This window comes from Castanea sativa, chromosome 6 (genome assembly GCF_040712315.1).
Source record: "Castanea sativa cultivar Marrone di Chiusa Pesio chromosome 6, ASM4071231v1".
Classification (NCBI taxonomy): domain Eukaryota; kingdom Viridiplantae; phylum Streptophyta; class Magnoliopsida; order Fagales; family Fagaceae; genus Castanea; species Castanea sativa.
The window spans coordinates 13,531,213-13,547,706 of NC_134018.1; the positions used below are offsets into that span (position 1 = coordinate 13,531,213).

The following is a 16,494-nucleotide window of genomic DNA, read 5'->3' on the forward strand; positions in this document are numbered from 1 at the left end:
TCCTTCTTTCTTTCTTTCTTTCTTTTTTTTCTTTTTTTTTCATAACTGGATTTAGAAGTCATGGTAATGCCAAATGGATATCTTGTTTAATTGCCGCCAAGTGGTTACACCAAATTATAGCAATTTATTATTAAATATAAACAACAACTCAATTGTTCTTATCAACTTCTCCTCTACCGCTTTATCAATTTTTTGGATAAATATAAAAGCTTAATTGTTGTTGTGGGGGTAAGAAATTATCAAAATGATTCTGAAAACCTTTAAGAGAAATTTTTGCTTAGATAACCGATTAGCACAATTTATTTATCTAATGAAGAAGGTGAAAACTCCACATTAAGAAGCTCAAAGAAGTAATGTATGAAAGTAAGATTGTATTAATATTACTACCAACAACCATTACACTCTTTTCCCGTGGTACTAGGACTCAAACTTAAAGGAATCTCTCATCTCCTATTTTTGTTCTCTCTTATTTAGTCTCTTTTTTCTCATGCCCCCTTTTTGTTGCCACCCCCCCCCCCCCTTTTATAGGCCTTCTCCTTTCCTTATCCCTCCAACTGGCTTACCCCTAGCTGGATCTTTTTGGGATATTTTTCCTTCTTCTCTTGGTTTCCCTTCCATTCTTATCATGAAGTAGGACTTTTGGGAGGTGTTTGTACTATTCAAGTTGTCCTATATATATTTAATGGGGCATAGATTAGGTGGAGAACCTCTCACTAATGCAGAGGTGGCAACCTCTGTAATCCTTATCCTCTTAGGGAGTTTCTCGAGGTGTACATTAGGCCTGTCCAAGACAAACCGTGTACCCGACCCACCTAAAATTCCAACCAATGACGGGTCGGCGACAGTTTTCGAGGTACCCAACTGGATTAAGGTGGGTCGATTAGCGAGTCCTTACATCTAAACTTGATTTCAACCGACCCAATTGATTCTACCACCAGAAAGGCCACCGATCTCCACTGTCTATACAATTTCTCAGTCGAATCTCGCCAGATCCAGTGAGATTTGGCGAGATCTTTCCATACAAGGCTAGTTTTTTACCAGATTCGCCGGATTTTGGCCAAATTTGCCCAATTTTCGGCCAAATTCGGCAAGTTTCGGCCAAATTCGACCCCGACCACCTTCTGGCAAAGAACCGTTCAATCCGACCCGACTCTCTGACCGGTCGGCATTGGGTCCGAAAATTTTTAACCTGACTTGGTCAGGTCGATCGCTAGTTAGGCACAAACTAGACTCGTAGTCATCCCTAGTGTACATAATGAGAATGGCACCTCAATTTAAGAAAAGAAAATTGGTTCTCTAGAATCACTCCTTTGTATTGTCCAAGGTCACCAGTGTTTATTACCTCGGATGAGAGTTTCAATGTTGGTGGTACATCCAGAATTCCTTAGGAATTATCTGGGGGGACACTCCCCTTTATGATTCATAGAGATGGGCCTATCTTGTCCTTTCTAGTATGAGCTTTCAAGTCCTTTGGACCTCGACCCAGAATTAAATCCACTCCCCAAGCAGTTGTTATTAAGTTTTTTTGTCTGTCCTAATAATAATTTTAAAATTCTATTACAAATAGCTTCAAGTAATTTAAAATAAAATTTAATATTTATTTTAATTATTTAGATTATATATCATAGTTTTGTGTTCTAATATAGTAAATTTATATACTAGATATTGTTTTCATGCCAAGTGACTCAATATATGATTTATTACGCATGGTAAAATTAATGTTTTTTCTTTATCATGTAACTCATTAAGATAGTTATTTTAGTTTTGGTAAAATTATTAAAGTTTCATGCAACTCACTAATTATTAATGCAGTTTTGAATTATTTGCACTAATGTTTTTGGCATAAAAATTGAATACACGTATCAACTGATATAATGTGGAAATGTTTGAAATTTTGAAACTAATATATATATATATATATATATATATATATATATATATATATATATATATATATATGTATGTATGTATGTATCTATGTATCTATGTATCTATGTATGTATTAAATTGTTTCTTCTTTTTTTTTAATTTCCAATTGAGTAGTATATATACTTATCTTAGGTATGTCCTATATATAACTTTTGTAGGGTGTCTGAGGACTGAAGAGGATTGAATGAGAAGTGTCACACATGACCCCACACGTAAAAGCGTATCCGACCCGAGGACTACACCGACCCGAGAAGGGATGGAGATGCGAGATAGCATTTTATGAGAGTTCGATTGGAAGGGAATAAACCTGGGGAAGGGGATAAGATGGTGGGAAAAAGCTTCATGTAAGGGTATACCTTCCCCCTCCGCATTGAATGCTCTACAACAACCTTATAAGCTGCATTAATGAGGAAATGACCCATAAACAGTAGATTCACAGCTAGCAACCCCTTCTACCACCTTCAGCAGAACTTTGATGGGACAAGTATCTTGAGACAATGCCCTAAGGCATACAAGTGGAGAGCTAGGATCCAAGGAAGGAGGATATATAAGAGGGGGAAACCTCTCAGTAAAAGGGGATGATTGCGAAAGAAGAAGTAAAACAAGAGAGTGAACAGTGTATTACCTAACATAAAAGCTTGTATCAATCATATATATAAGAACAGAACCTTGGAACTAGCTGAGGAGAGCTTTATTCTCAATTACAACGTGAAGTTTTTTCCTTTATTACCTTAGGCTCTTCGGTCTTAGGCCTGAATTTAGCTAAAAATTACACTAGTACTATCTTTTCACTCTCTACATACTAACCTTTTATTGTTTGGGCTTGGTTCGAAGAACAAGGCACTACTTTTTTTAGTAGGCTTGGGCCATCAAATTGCAAGTTCCTACAACTTTAAAATCTAATCAACCAGATATTCATAAAAAATTAAACTTAACACACACACACACACAAAACCAAGTGCTTATCGATTCCTAGCCTCAACAGATATTAGCTCACAACCAAGCTCTTCCTCAAGTTCAGAGCAACAGAATTTTTAGAAAAAAAAATCGGGAAGATCCAGGTCCCAAATAAGATAAAACATTTCATTTGGCGTGCAGTGAAAGATGCGCTTCCGACAAAACAAAATCTGAAAGCTCGACATACCCATTGATGAAACTTGTGATCTTTGCGACGAGCATCAGGAGACATTGCCACGTAGTCTATGGCTGTGTGATCATGCTCAATTTGTGTGGAAGTTTGATCTAGGTTTTGCATCTTTGTTCTAGAAACTGTATCGGTCTTTTATTGACTTGCTTAAGGCGGTGATGCAAAAGGGTTCTCATTTTCGGGTTGCATTGTTCTGTACCATAGCTTGGAGCTTTTGGCAGCGCCGTAATAGACTTAGGGAGAAGCAGCCTTCTTGGAGTCTTCACGAGTTGGGTAGTCGAGCAAAGGATTATGTCATGGAATTTCTCAATGCAAATCATCAATCATCACAAGTTGCTTCTCGGCGTGTTCAGGTGAAATGGTCTCTGCCGTCGGAATCGGTTTACAAAGGTAACTTTGATGCGGCCTTCTTTGAAGCTTCTGGGTGTGCGGGTATTGGAGTAGTGTTCCGTGACTTTTAGGGACAAGTTATCGCTGCTTTGAGTCACAAATTTACTTTGGTTCAATCGGTGGAGCTGGCAAAGGCCATGGCTGCTCGTCGTGCATTGTCATTTGCAAAGGAGCTTAGCTTGTTTGATGTGGAGATAGAGGGGGATTGTACAAGGGTTCTTGTCACCCTGAATATGTCGAGGAGATGTAGCACTTTATTTGGTCATGTGATTGATGAATGCAAAAGTTTAGGGGCGTCTCTTTGGTCTTGCAAGTTCAGCCATGTTCGACAGGAAGGTAATAACTAGGTTGGCGCATGCTTTAGTTAGGAGAGAAGCTATATTTGCAGAAACCGATGTATGAGTAGAATCTCTACCTAATGATTTGGATAGTGTATTTTAATCGGATTTTGTTTAATAAAATTTTCTTACTTTTTTCTTTAAAAAAAAAAATCGAATGCACCCTCCCACCACACTCATGAATTGGATAAAAGGTGAGAAAGTGCTAGTTTAGCTGAGGTTTCTTTAATAACTTAATTCATTTACATTTTCATTTTCGTGTTTCATATTCTCTTCATTCCTCTCACAAATGGTGTGGGCCCTATCTAAGGACAGAGCCAGAACTTAGAATTAGGGAGGGCGGCTTTGTTGCTGGTTGTGTGCAGTGACTTTAGCCCCTGACTTTGCTATTGCTTAGCCGCTTAGTTGCTAGTTGTTTAAAATTTGTTAAAGGATCAGATAATTGTTTATTTTGGCTAAAATTAGTTGACTAGGCTTAATTTTTTTTAGTTTTACTATTGGTAGTTTTGTTGTTGGACTAATTTTTTGGGCTTGTATATATTTTTTTTAGATTTGGTATTTAAAATGAGGAAAATGCTTGAGCTACAAACTTTTTTACAAATTACTGATGTGATGAGTGGTTATTGGTAAGTAAAAAAATAATGTAAGTGGTGGGCCCAACTACAAACTAATAAGAATTTGCTACCTTAACAGTTTGTAAAAATGTTATAGAAAATTTTGTGACTATAACAATACTCTTAAAAGAATTAATGATATTGTTAAGGAGGTAAAAGTGTAATTTTATAAAATAAAATCGCTAAAATTAATACCCATATATATAATAATGTACTTTAAAAAAATTTGAAGGGGGGGGTTCATTGCCCCCAAGTCCAACCATGGCTCCGTCCATGGCCCTATCGTGGGTTTTACACAAGAGTTCACACCCCATACACTCGAAACAGGGTATACTTCCTCCCATATGAGAGGGGGGAGAACTTCTTTACGGAATCGGAGTGAATGAGCAAATGTTAATTGTGTTTTAAATTTACATCTACCTAGCCAAAGCACGAAGATATATCAATATGCAAATGTAATTGATACATTATGGGAACTCTAATTTCTAGACATGGGCTTCAATAATTTGTATACTTTTACTACTATGAGCAAGTAATGATGAAAAACACGTACCATGAGGAGATAAGGCATGCAAACCATATTTTCCGGTTAGCAGTTGATCTTTCCAGTTCTTCCGTGGAACTAGTGCAAATGCACCCGCTAAGCAAGTTAAATGTAACGTGTGCTAGAGCTAGAAGTACAGCTGAAGCTAATCCAAGTTTAAATGCTTCACGTCTCGATTCCATACACTCAAATGCTCGTAGCCTCTTACGTGTAATCACCTTTATGGAAACAAAGCTCAAACTAGTGAAATTGAAAGAGGAGGACAAATAAAATAAAAGATAGCATAGCTAGCATAAATCTATATACTAAAACTGAATTCTGTCTTAAAGTAGAGAGACATAGTTATAACATATAATAGTAATACTATAAAGTTATGAATCAATAGCCACAATTGTTTTGTACTTAATTTGTATTATAACTCTTACTGTTCTATTATACGTTGACTTATAAAGATAAATCGTGTACCTTGTTTTTGGCAAATTCAGCTTCCATGCTGAGAATACCAGCTACAACGTCCATAGCCACAATTACTAGACAAACAATAAGAACAACTATTTTTGCCATGTCTGCAACTTTGGAGCGCTTCCAATAGAGGTATATGGCCATTTGAAGAAGAAGAAGAAGAAGGTAAAAGACAAACATACTAATTGATTATGGATGGGCTTTAGTGTCAGGGCGGAGCCATATGTTGCTCCTTGGGGGGCCATGGGCCCATGGCCCTCCCAAATTTTAAATTTTCTCCACAGCACATATAACAAAAAGATATAGGCCCCTCAAAAAACTATAACCGGCCCCATTTCTTCAGAAGACTTAAACTTTGTCTAACAAGTGAAACTTCTCCTCAAATAAAAGAATAGTCGAGCTCTCCAATTATCCAAAAACTTGTAATTAATTTAGTAGACAATGACCTAGGGCTCGTTTGGTTTAGAGATGTCTCAGTTTCCATAACTTAGTTTTCAAAACCCATAACTCAAACTCATAACTCCTTACTCAAACCTCACCTTCACTCAAAAATTGCAAAACACATGTTTGGACTCAGTTCTCAGTTACACATCTCTACAACTTTTCCCCAAAACCATGGACTCCACCACTGGTGTTGCCTACTGTTGCTACCCACGTCTCATTACTTCTCCATGGAAGCCCATCTTCTTCTTTCTTCTCCCAAAAGAATGCACAGGAAACCCACAACCATATCCCACATCGCCAAAGAAGAAGAAGAACAACACAAAGCAAAAAAAAAAAAACTGAAGCCAAAAAATGGAGCTCCGGCCCACCTATCTCATGATCTCAAGGTTTGTGCGTCTTACGATCTGGCCTGGGATCAGTCCAACGTCGTTTCTCGAATCCCCTGTCGCCGGCGAAGCGTCAGATCTCGAGGTCCGCGTGTCTCACGATCCGGCTTGGGCTTAATCCGACGTCATTTCTCGAATCCCCTGTCGCCAGCGAAGCTTCCAATCTCAAGGTCCGCGTGTCTCACAATCTGGCCTGGGCTCAATCCGATGTCATTTCTTGAATCCCCTATCGCCGACGAAGCTTTCGATCACAGAGAGAGCTCTGTGAGATTTGGTTCAACCCTCTCTCTCTCTCTCTCTCTCTCTCTCTCTCTCTCTCTCTCTCTCTCTCTCTCTCTCTCTCTCTCTCTCTCTCTCTCTCTCTCTCTCTCTCTCTCTCAGTGAGAAGAGAGAGCTCTGGGTAAAAGAAAAAAAAATGAAGAAGGAGAAGTGACAAAGAAGAATGGGTTGGAGAAAGGCATTACTTGATAGGACAAGTCATACGGGTGAGTCCTATTCCTTTGCTTAATTTTACAAAAATGCCACTGAAACTCAATTCTCAAAAACTGAAAACACTTATTTCTTGTGTTTGTGTTTCCATCACTCTAACTCAAAATTTGTGAGTTTTGAGTGATGGAAACATAATGTGAAAATCAAGCCAAACAAAAAAATTTGTGTGGGTCCCATGTATTTTGATAACTCAGTTATGAGTTTTGGATTATATCACTCAAAACTCCTCTAAACCAAATAAGTCCGTGCTCTCTACAAATAGAATAGATGCTAGCCCATTTCAAAACAAAGCTTTTACATTTTTCTCTTCATTCTCATTGTAAGCTATGTGCCTTTTACTTTTTTCTCCTCAATGTTGCTGCCAGCCTCATTGTTTAGTTATAATTAACAAAACAAAACTCATCTCAACACAGCCACACAAAACTGATTGCCCTCACAATAAGTAAAAACAAATCTATCCCTTTTTTTTCCCTCTCTTTGGTGCTATACTAGAGTGAATTTGGAAGTGTGTGATGATGTGGGTTTGTGTTGGGGGATAATTCATTAAAATAATTTTAAAATAAATAATATGAATGATGAAGTGGATGTTGCTTAAAATAAAGTGGATTTTGTTGTAACATCTATATAATTGAGAAAAAAATTAAGGCTCTTTTTAGGTTAATTCTTGACTTATATTAAGGGTCTGTTTGGATACCGCTTATTGCTGAAAACTGAAAACATTGTTGCAAAATAATTTTCAAATGTGTAAATAGTGCCGTGGGACCCAATTTTAAAGTTGTTTTACCCACTAAAAAAGAAAAACGTCCCGCCGGGAAACGCAAACGCACTTCCCAAACAGAGGCTAAAGCTAAAACAAATATGAGTAAAGCCAAAAAAAAAATGGATGCATTCCTTAAGAAAAAAAAAAAGTATTAGTAATTTAAAATTCCAAACACCTGTTGCAACAAAAAAAAAAAATTTGATGCAAAATGTTCTTCTTCAATGATTTGATGCCTGTGGATGAATTTAAGATGCTTGTAGTAACATTTAGAATTCATGATTTGATGACAATATATTAATTTTTTCCTATGAAAAATTATCATCATACATAAATTTCATGCAAAATATTCCTTTTTGGATATTATATATGTCTATAGTGAACTAAACAATTTATGGACATATTACAGTTGATAACTTTGTATTCAATATATTTATGAATTATGATTATTGCATAAATACTATAACTTGGCTCCCCTAATAGAACCCACAACCTTGCCACAAATTACCTATATGGCACGTTGTGAGTGATAGAGTAAATTGTATTAGTGGGTCCACAACTCCACCACTCACAACTCGTCACGCGGACAAATTGTAGGTTTTTGTATGATACTAGTATTTTTTTGTATGCGAGTATCCATTTTCATTTTTGTTAGAGCAATTTTTTTTTTTTTTTGAGGAAACAGAGCGATTAATGTGACAAAGAAATTTCAACTACTTCTTTGTCAACCCACCACTTTTATTATCACTCATTGTCGACGCCTAGCCTAGAAGGGAGAACCGTCGAGCCTTTGTCCGACCACCCGCCGTGGCGACACTCCCGCACGCAAGAGGGCTCGTTGGAGGCCCCTCTCGAATGACCGATGCAGTTTTGCACGGAGCTTCGAGTGCTCTCTCTCTCTCTCAGTGGAGGAAAGGTATTTGTCTACTTTTGGAGATATGGCAGGAATCTTGGCCAAATTTTAGGTGATTACCAAAAGTAAGTAAAGTCGCCACCAATTATTGGGTTTTTCTAAGGTGTGATTGGTCACTTATTTCTAATTAATTTTATTACCAATCCTAGGCTAAGAAAATTTTCATTTTTCCTAATCTAATATGGATGGCAAAAAATCTTGATTCTTGAGTCCGGAAGTTTGATTACACCTATCCAAGGACAGTCCTTTGTTTTGATAAAACCTTAATTTTCGAAAATTGGCAGTAAAAAACATGATTTTGGCATTTTCTTTTGGGGCTTTGCATGCATGGGGGCTTTGAGGTCTGGCTTTTGAAAGGGTGTGGTCTCAATCTACGCTTTCCTAAGGCATTTAGGCAAAGTACCAGATTTTCATAGTGAAAAACCAGTGACGTGTCACCTTACTTTCGCGGCGAAAATTAGGCATCGCTTTGCCTTGGATGACATGGACTGTGACAATCACACCGGAAGGGGCAGAGCAGATACATATATACATACATCATGCACAATGCAAGTACACAAAGCGGGAAAGTAAATGCCTACATCCCTAGAGCATGACCCAAAATATAGGTGCAGGAAAGTAAACAGGAGTCGCCATACTCTAGAGATGAGGACGAATGGTACACAGCATGATATACCTAACACAACCCATCTAAAAGAGAAAGGAGGGAGGAAGGAAGAGGGTTCAAAAGAGTACATAACCAAATGGGAGAGGCTAGACCCCTAAAACTACTAAATATAGCCGCTTGGCTCATATTTACATGCTTACATCCATGCCCTTTTTGCTTGCGCTTGGGAGACCGTACCCTAGCTTTATGTGCGTACATGCAAAGGCAAAGACAAGAAACCAGCAGATAAGGAATGGAAGGAAAAGATGCATAGATAATGCGCAATGGGAATAAAGCAAACAAGCATACAAGCAAAGCAAGCATAATATATGGTAGGAGACATGACAAGCAACAAGATAAGCAAGCGAACTAAAAGGCAAACAAACAAGAAAGCGAGCAAACAAGCAAACAAGAAAGAAGGCAAACAAGCAAGAAAACAAGCAAAATGTGGGGTCCACAAGGGACAAATGTAGGTTTGGACCAAATGCCATAACTTCATTGTGTTGAAGCATGGATGACACACTAGCAAGCAAGACTCATACATGGGCATGTAAGCAAGCGTGTAAAGATGCATAGAAAGCCAATGCGTGGCACAAACAAGCATGGCAAGCATAACATCGCGCGGAGCGGAAAAGGGAAGGGTACACATGGAGCAACCTGGCATCCAGAGATGCCTCCCAAATGGTTACATCCGAACAAGGCCTCATGGACGTTGGATGTAACCAAACAAGATCAAGCCCGCAGAGGGCGCCAAATAGGGCAAAGCCTAGAACTAGAGAGGCTGGCACAAGCATAAAGTATAGAAACAAGCAAGCATAGACATGCAAATAGGATAATCCAAACCCTTTGATGTGGCCTTGGTGTATGGACCATGACAAAAACCATAGGGTCTAGATCGGGTCCTAACCATTAGGCCAAAACATAAGAAAATGCGTAAAAGAAACAAAAAGGTTACAATAGCACATGGCAGGACAAACAAGGTCTAGGCCTAAGCACATAAACATGATGTGAGGCATGCAAGCACATAGATGATGGCATAAAGCATGTAGAGAACATTGATCTAAGTATGTAAACACACCGATCTATACATATAAGCATGGAAGAGTGCATGAAGGCACGTGAATATACATCTAAGCATGTGGATGTAAGCATAAGAGCATGGAAGAACATAAATCCAAGCATACAAGCATGTGAAGGCATAAATCTAGACATGTAGGCATAAAAACATGCATACAAACATGTAGATCTAAGCAAGGTATAGCCAAAAACATGATATCAAGCATGTGAGCATGTAGATCTAAACAACAAAACAAGGAAAAGATAGATCTAAGCATCTAAAGCATGGCATAAAGCATAAAACATGTAACAAAGGCAACTAGCACATGAACAAACATGGAAATATATGGAAATAAACCCAAAAACATACTAGAAGCAAAATAAAGCAAGAAACATGCTAGATAAAGTAATAAATCACATTATTAAGGCAAAAAGAGCAAGATAATTGCTAGAAAAAGATTTAGAAAGATAGGGGTGTGAATAGTAGCTAAAAAGCTACATCCACACCCCTAGACCCCAAATCCAAAGTGTAGAACCAAGGAGAAGATTATTAGGTATCAGAACAATACCTTATATTTTTGGTGAAGAAGGAAGAATCAAAAGGCTTTAATGTGTTTTTTGTATGTTTTTGTGTTTGGAAGAGAGGAGAAAAGCTCAAAAATTGTCCAAGTAGAGAGAAGGTACACCAAAAGTCTCCTCTTTTTTGGTCTAGGGGGGTGCTTGGGCCCTTTTATAGCCCTGGCGCAAATTACGAGGTGGCCGTCGGCGCACCTTCAAGGGCTGCCGTCTACAAACCTCCTTGGATTGGGTTGATCTTGACACCCGTGGAAAGATTTTGACATTCTGCTTCTAAAAAGGTATGAAACTTGAAAATCCAATGATTAGATCAAAAGTTATGGCTCTCGGAAGTTAGCGGTGCATTGATCGGTGCGTTAGCTTGATTTTCCTGATATCTCGGTCGTTCTAATTCCAATTTCGACCCATGAATAGTCATTGGACTGAGAAATTGATAATCTTCGCAATGGCATTGGTTTCAACCAGTTTTGACGGCCGGATCAAAATTAGGGTTTCTAGGCTCGTCGAGGGTCAACTCCGAGTCAAACCTGGTCAAACTTGATCAAAGTTGTCAAAAGTCTCCAAAAAGCTCAGGTATGATGTAAAACTATGAAAAGTAATATTTTGAGGGGATTTTAACTTTGTTTAACTTTTGGTCAACTCAGGTTGACTTGGGGAATTTTGGTTATTTTAGCTTAAAAAGGCACTTTGGGTGCTCCAGTGTCTGAACGGGTCACGCCACATCATTCTGGATGTTCTCGCAGCCCTGTGGAAAGAAAATAATATTTTTTAAATTTTTGGGGGTCTAGCATGCAAATTGAAGGCAGACAAAATACAGTATCAACACTCATTGCGAGCTTGGATATGTTCATGGTTAATTATTGAATGCCTTGATTGGGGAACATTATTTGTATTTTTGTAAAGTTTAAACCCCATGTGAATGGATACCAGTACTATAGACGTGTTACTGAATTACACCCAAATAATTTTGTAATTCATTTGATGGAATATACATGAAGTAAGGTTGTCCAGGTGAACCATTGACCCGTTGGAACTGATTGACTCAACGCCGCCCGAATTGAGGCTGACCCATTTAAAGCAACCCATGGTCGGTAGCGGGTCTCTGATGTCAGAACCCGAAAGGTGCAGGTCGAGTGGCCATTTTAGGTTTCAAAACCTAACAAAAACTAAACCGACTAGACATTATTATGATCTCATCCTCAGTCCGTCAAGATCTGGACCAGATTTGGCGAGATCTCGTCAAGATCCGTCGAAATCTACCCTGGATCCTTTGAGATTCGTCGAGATCTTGACGGATCCAGCCAAATATTGGCCAAATCTCAATAGATCCTGCCAAATCTCGGCCACAACGACGAAACCCGAAACCGACTAGTACAACCCAAAACCCGAAATGACTCAAACCGACCGATCTGATGAGAATTCCAAGTCTGTTTCTAGTTTTGATTTTATCCACCCAAAAATATTGGGTTGAGTCTAGGTTGGGCACAAACCCAACCCGACCCGACCCGACCCGACTTGACTTGTAGACAGCCCTAACATGAAGGATTTGACTTATCTCCCTTACTTTTTTAATTGGACATCTCTTGTTGTTTTAAATATACGATAGCAAGTGGTAGTGAGTTTTAATCTTCACGTTTTATTTAATTAATGAATGATGTGACAATTTTTAATTAAAATCAAAGGAGATTTCAATTAAAAAAAACATAGCAGAGTTAAGCCAAACTCATACATGAAAATACTCTTCTCATTTCGATCAGTGATATCAAAAGTCGTACAGCTTATTGAATATTAAAAAACAACAATTTTTGTGGGAAACCATGGTTTGAGCATTCCCTTCCGCAGTGTTACTTTGAGATCTTATCTTTTTTGCCATTGGATCATTGGATGTATCAGTGAAAGCCTAATTTATTTTTTTATATATAATTTTTATTACAAAAATTTAAAAATAAAATATTTGATTATGATATATCCATTAAACTTCAATCATTTTCAAATTTTACTATTATAAAAGATATTAGACGAAAATTTAAGCCAGTAGATTTGTCGAAAAATACACCATAAATAAATAGTACTCCAAAGAAATGAGGATGTTATATGTTGTCTTACAATATTCTTTATAATAAAAAATATATGGGAATTGGATACAAAGAGAGAAAGTACTATTTTTCAGGTTTTTTTTTTTCATTGAAAAAAAAAATTAAAAGGAAGAAGAAGAAACAAAAAATATAAAGGAAGAAACTTAAAAGTCTACGTGCCCATAGTATAATATACCTAATAAGAATGATATTAATATGGTTTTGAAACCCGAACCGGACCGTACGGTCCGACCAGGTTAACCACGGACCACTCCTTGAAACTGTTCTTTAAACTCCAAAATTCGTTCAAAAAATAAAAAAATTCATGGACCGTGCAAACCTCAGTCGAACCCATTCAGGCCTAAGTTCTTTATATATATAAATAAAAAATAAAAAATAAAAACTGAAGAAGAACAAGAACGAAAAAAAAAACAAGAAGAAGAGGAGGAAGATGGAAGATGAGGACGTGAACAAGGATTAAAAGAAAGGGCACTGTCGTTTTGCTGCGGAGTAGACCCCTTGCTGGCTACCACGTGACTGGAAAAAACTGAAAATGTTGATGGTTACCGTGTGGATGGAAAAATCTAAAAGATGTGAGATTTGAACTAGCTTGTGTTTCAAGACACAGTAGGATTTGAGAATTGAGCAGAGGATGTCGGATGAGAGGAGATGAATAAAAGTGAGATTTGATAGCTCTTCACGTGGGTACCTCACAAACTGTGAACTTGTGGTTGTGAATTTTTGGAATTTAAAAAAAAAAAAATTAAAGCTTGCACGCCACACGAGATTGGAAAAGAAGTTTTGGACCTCCTGCGCGATTAGTCTAATTCTTAATTCTACAAAGTATAAACCCACCAATTCGTACATTAATTTATTAAATTTATATATTGCTTTACATTGTCCTATTAATGTGAGATTTAAATTATAGATTAAACAAATACACAATGTTATATTCATTTATAACAACAACAAAAAAATGTATAACATTATACCCACAAATGTACCCACTATTCAAGTTTCTTTTCTTTTTTTAACAAATTAATTTCATGGGAAAATGTCTGTTGAATTTTTTATTGGGTTTCATAAATTAAAGTAATGTGAAATTTCTATTAGATCTCTATATTTATTTGAATTATTGAACAGTTGATATTTGAAAACCATACTATACGTCAAATAATGGCAAAAAAAAAAAAAGGAAAAAAGCGGGAAGAGAGAACTTTATATTTGTACATTTGGTGTGTCCATACTGAGAATCAAAGTAACTTATCCAGCGACACTAGGATCATTATGCAATATTCGAATTCAAAGCCTCCATCCGCAGTGAATAGGAGTGGGTTGTATAGTTTTTTGTTTTTCTAATTTTAATTTGTTTGTAGAAGTAGAATAGAATCTTGCATGAATTCCCTGGCATGGTTAAGTGGTCATATCATATGTCATAGTCATATAACCGTAACAATAAAATTGAGTATGAAATCATTTTGTTTTTGGTAAGAATTGGGTCCAGCAATGCCGGCCGACAGATTTGGAGACCTAAGCCTATCAAAACAAAAAATAAAAAAATTTTGGAGACCTAAAAGACAATATCTTCAAATGCGGAATTTTTGTTAGTATTTTATATTTTTATATCATAAATTTTTAATAAAAAAATTCAATTTTTTTACTTTTTAATATGAATTTTTGTTTTTTGAAAAATGCTAAAATTATAACAAATTTTATTACAAAAAACTTACAAAGTGATGTAGTAACTAATGTGATTAGTGATATTTCAAGAAAATACTAATAAACAAATATTTTAATGAATGATACTAGGGATATTATAAAATTAACAACACGGAGCTTACAAAAGTAATTCAAAAATGCATTTAATAAGTTGTTAAAATTCACCAATCATATTCATGGTTACATCAGTTTGTAAAAGTTATGCAATAAAATTTATAATATTTATAGCATATTCTTATTCGAATTACTTTGTAATTAGTAACACATCTATTTGTAAAACCTATGTATTTAAATTTGTCTTATCCATACCACTATTCAAATTTTTGGGCTTTTTTTAATATCTCCAAATCTCTATATATAAACTTAATTTTTGAGTTTTTTTAAATATCTCCATATTTAAACTTAATTGTTGCATCCAATTTTGGGGGCCTTTCTCTTATAGAGGACCTTAGGAGATGGCCTATGGTGTCGGCCTAAGGCTACCCTGGGGTCCAATATCCATAACAACCTTATGTGGGCACACAATAAGAGGAACTATTGATTCGCACAATTGGTCATCGCACTTAGTTGAAAAGCCAATGTGAGCTAGTGCGGAGTTCATGGTCCATGTATTTCAAAATACCCTCATGGGGTTGCACATCGATGGTTTCCCTTTGAGATTTGCCATGGGTTAAGTGTTCTGGTATACTCAACCCAAGCCGGTTCATTTTGTTATGTGAGTGTTAGAGTGTGAAATCGAATTTGTTTCTGACTTTGAGAATCTTGATGTTCTCTTTTGAGTTTATATGGGCTGAAAGCAAAGGTACACACCTGTACTTGAAGTCCTAGTAGTGAAACCAAGGCCCAAGAGTAGAGTGGGAGAAAAATTCAAGGTCCAAGTCCTAGTAGCAAATCAAACGAATTAACAATTCTTAAAAAAAATGAAAAAAAAAAAAACTATATAGGGTTGAGAAACCAAAAAAATGTGTTTACATATACTTTCTTGTTTTCTTTTCTTCCCAATTCCACTGAACTTCATTTATTTATTTAGGGTTGTGTTTCTATGTTTCAAATTTCAATTGCACCAATCTTTCCCTCTTTTTTCTTTTCTTTTTTTAAGGTGTTCTTTTTTTTCTTTTTTCTTTTTTTATAGAATCCTGCTAGATAGAAGAATAATCTTCCTCTTCTTTTTTATTTGATGAACAAATAGTGACCTTCCTCTTCAAGTTGGCATTCCTCTGATCTTGATGCAATCTTTAGAAGAAAAAAAATCCTAGTCAATGATTTTTATATTCAACAAATTATACAAATTTTAACCACCAAACATAAACAAGAAGAAGAAAAATAGTTTCTTTAATTCCAGAATCCTTGATTGATTCTAATAAATAAATATTAAAAAGAAAAGGTAAAAGGGCAAAAGTGTAACATAGAATGTTCATGTGATTGCATTAATGGATGAAAGAATACATAAATACCGGGCCATTAAATATGACTTGCTGTCCTCCTTTCTGCATGAGGCCCCCACATTCACAATATGGAAATTTTTTTCGAAAATCAAGAATTGTAATAATAAAAATGGTTACGAAATTTTTAAATGTTATCATTAATTCATTATCTTTTTTTTTTTTTTTTTTGAGGAATAAATGTTAGTATTAGGGGTAGCAAAATTTGACACGACCCGCGAATCCGACACGATACGACACGAAATTAGCAGGTTATGAGTTGAGGCTTAATGGGTTCGTGTCATATTCGGGTTGACACGGCTAACCCGTTTAATAAACGGGTTGTGTTAGTGTTGAACACATAGAACCCGTTTGACCCGTCTGACCCGTTTAATTAAATGACATTGTACCAATATACCCTTCAAACTCTAGGTATATAAACTTATTAGTTGTTGTGATTTATTTTCTTTGACATATTGTGACTCATTATTTGTGATATTGAGATATGCTTTAGTTTAGAATGATTATTTGTGATGCAGTTACTCATTAGTTTTGAATTTTATATAAAAAATATTTATTTGTTTGTTT

The 16,494-nt window shown here is 36.3% G+C and overlaps 1 protein-coding gene across 1 annotated transcript; it reads right to left on the reverse strand.

The window, feature by feature from the left end:
- Positions 1–4,940: 4,940 nt before the first annotated feature.
- Positions 4,941–5,568, reverse strand: LOC142639493 (protein VASCULATURE COMPLEXITY AND CONNECTIVITY-like). Its single transcript, XM_075813658.1, has 2 exons — positions 5,428–5,568; positions 4,941–5,180 (listed from the first exon to the last, which is right to left on the reverse strand). The coding sequence occupies exons 1-2, from the start codon at positions 5,566–5,568 to the stop codon at positions 4,941–4,943; spliced, it is 381 nt and encodes a 126-aa protein (XP_075669773.1).
- Positions 5,569–16,494: the final 10,926 nt, after the last annotated feature.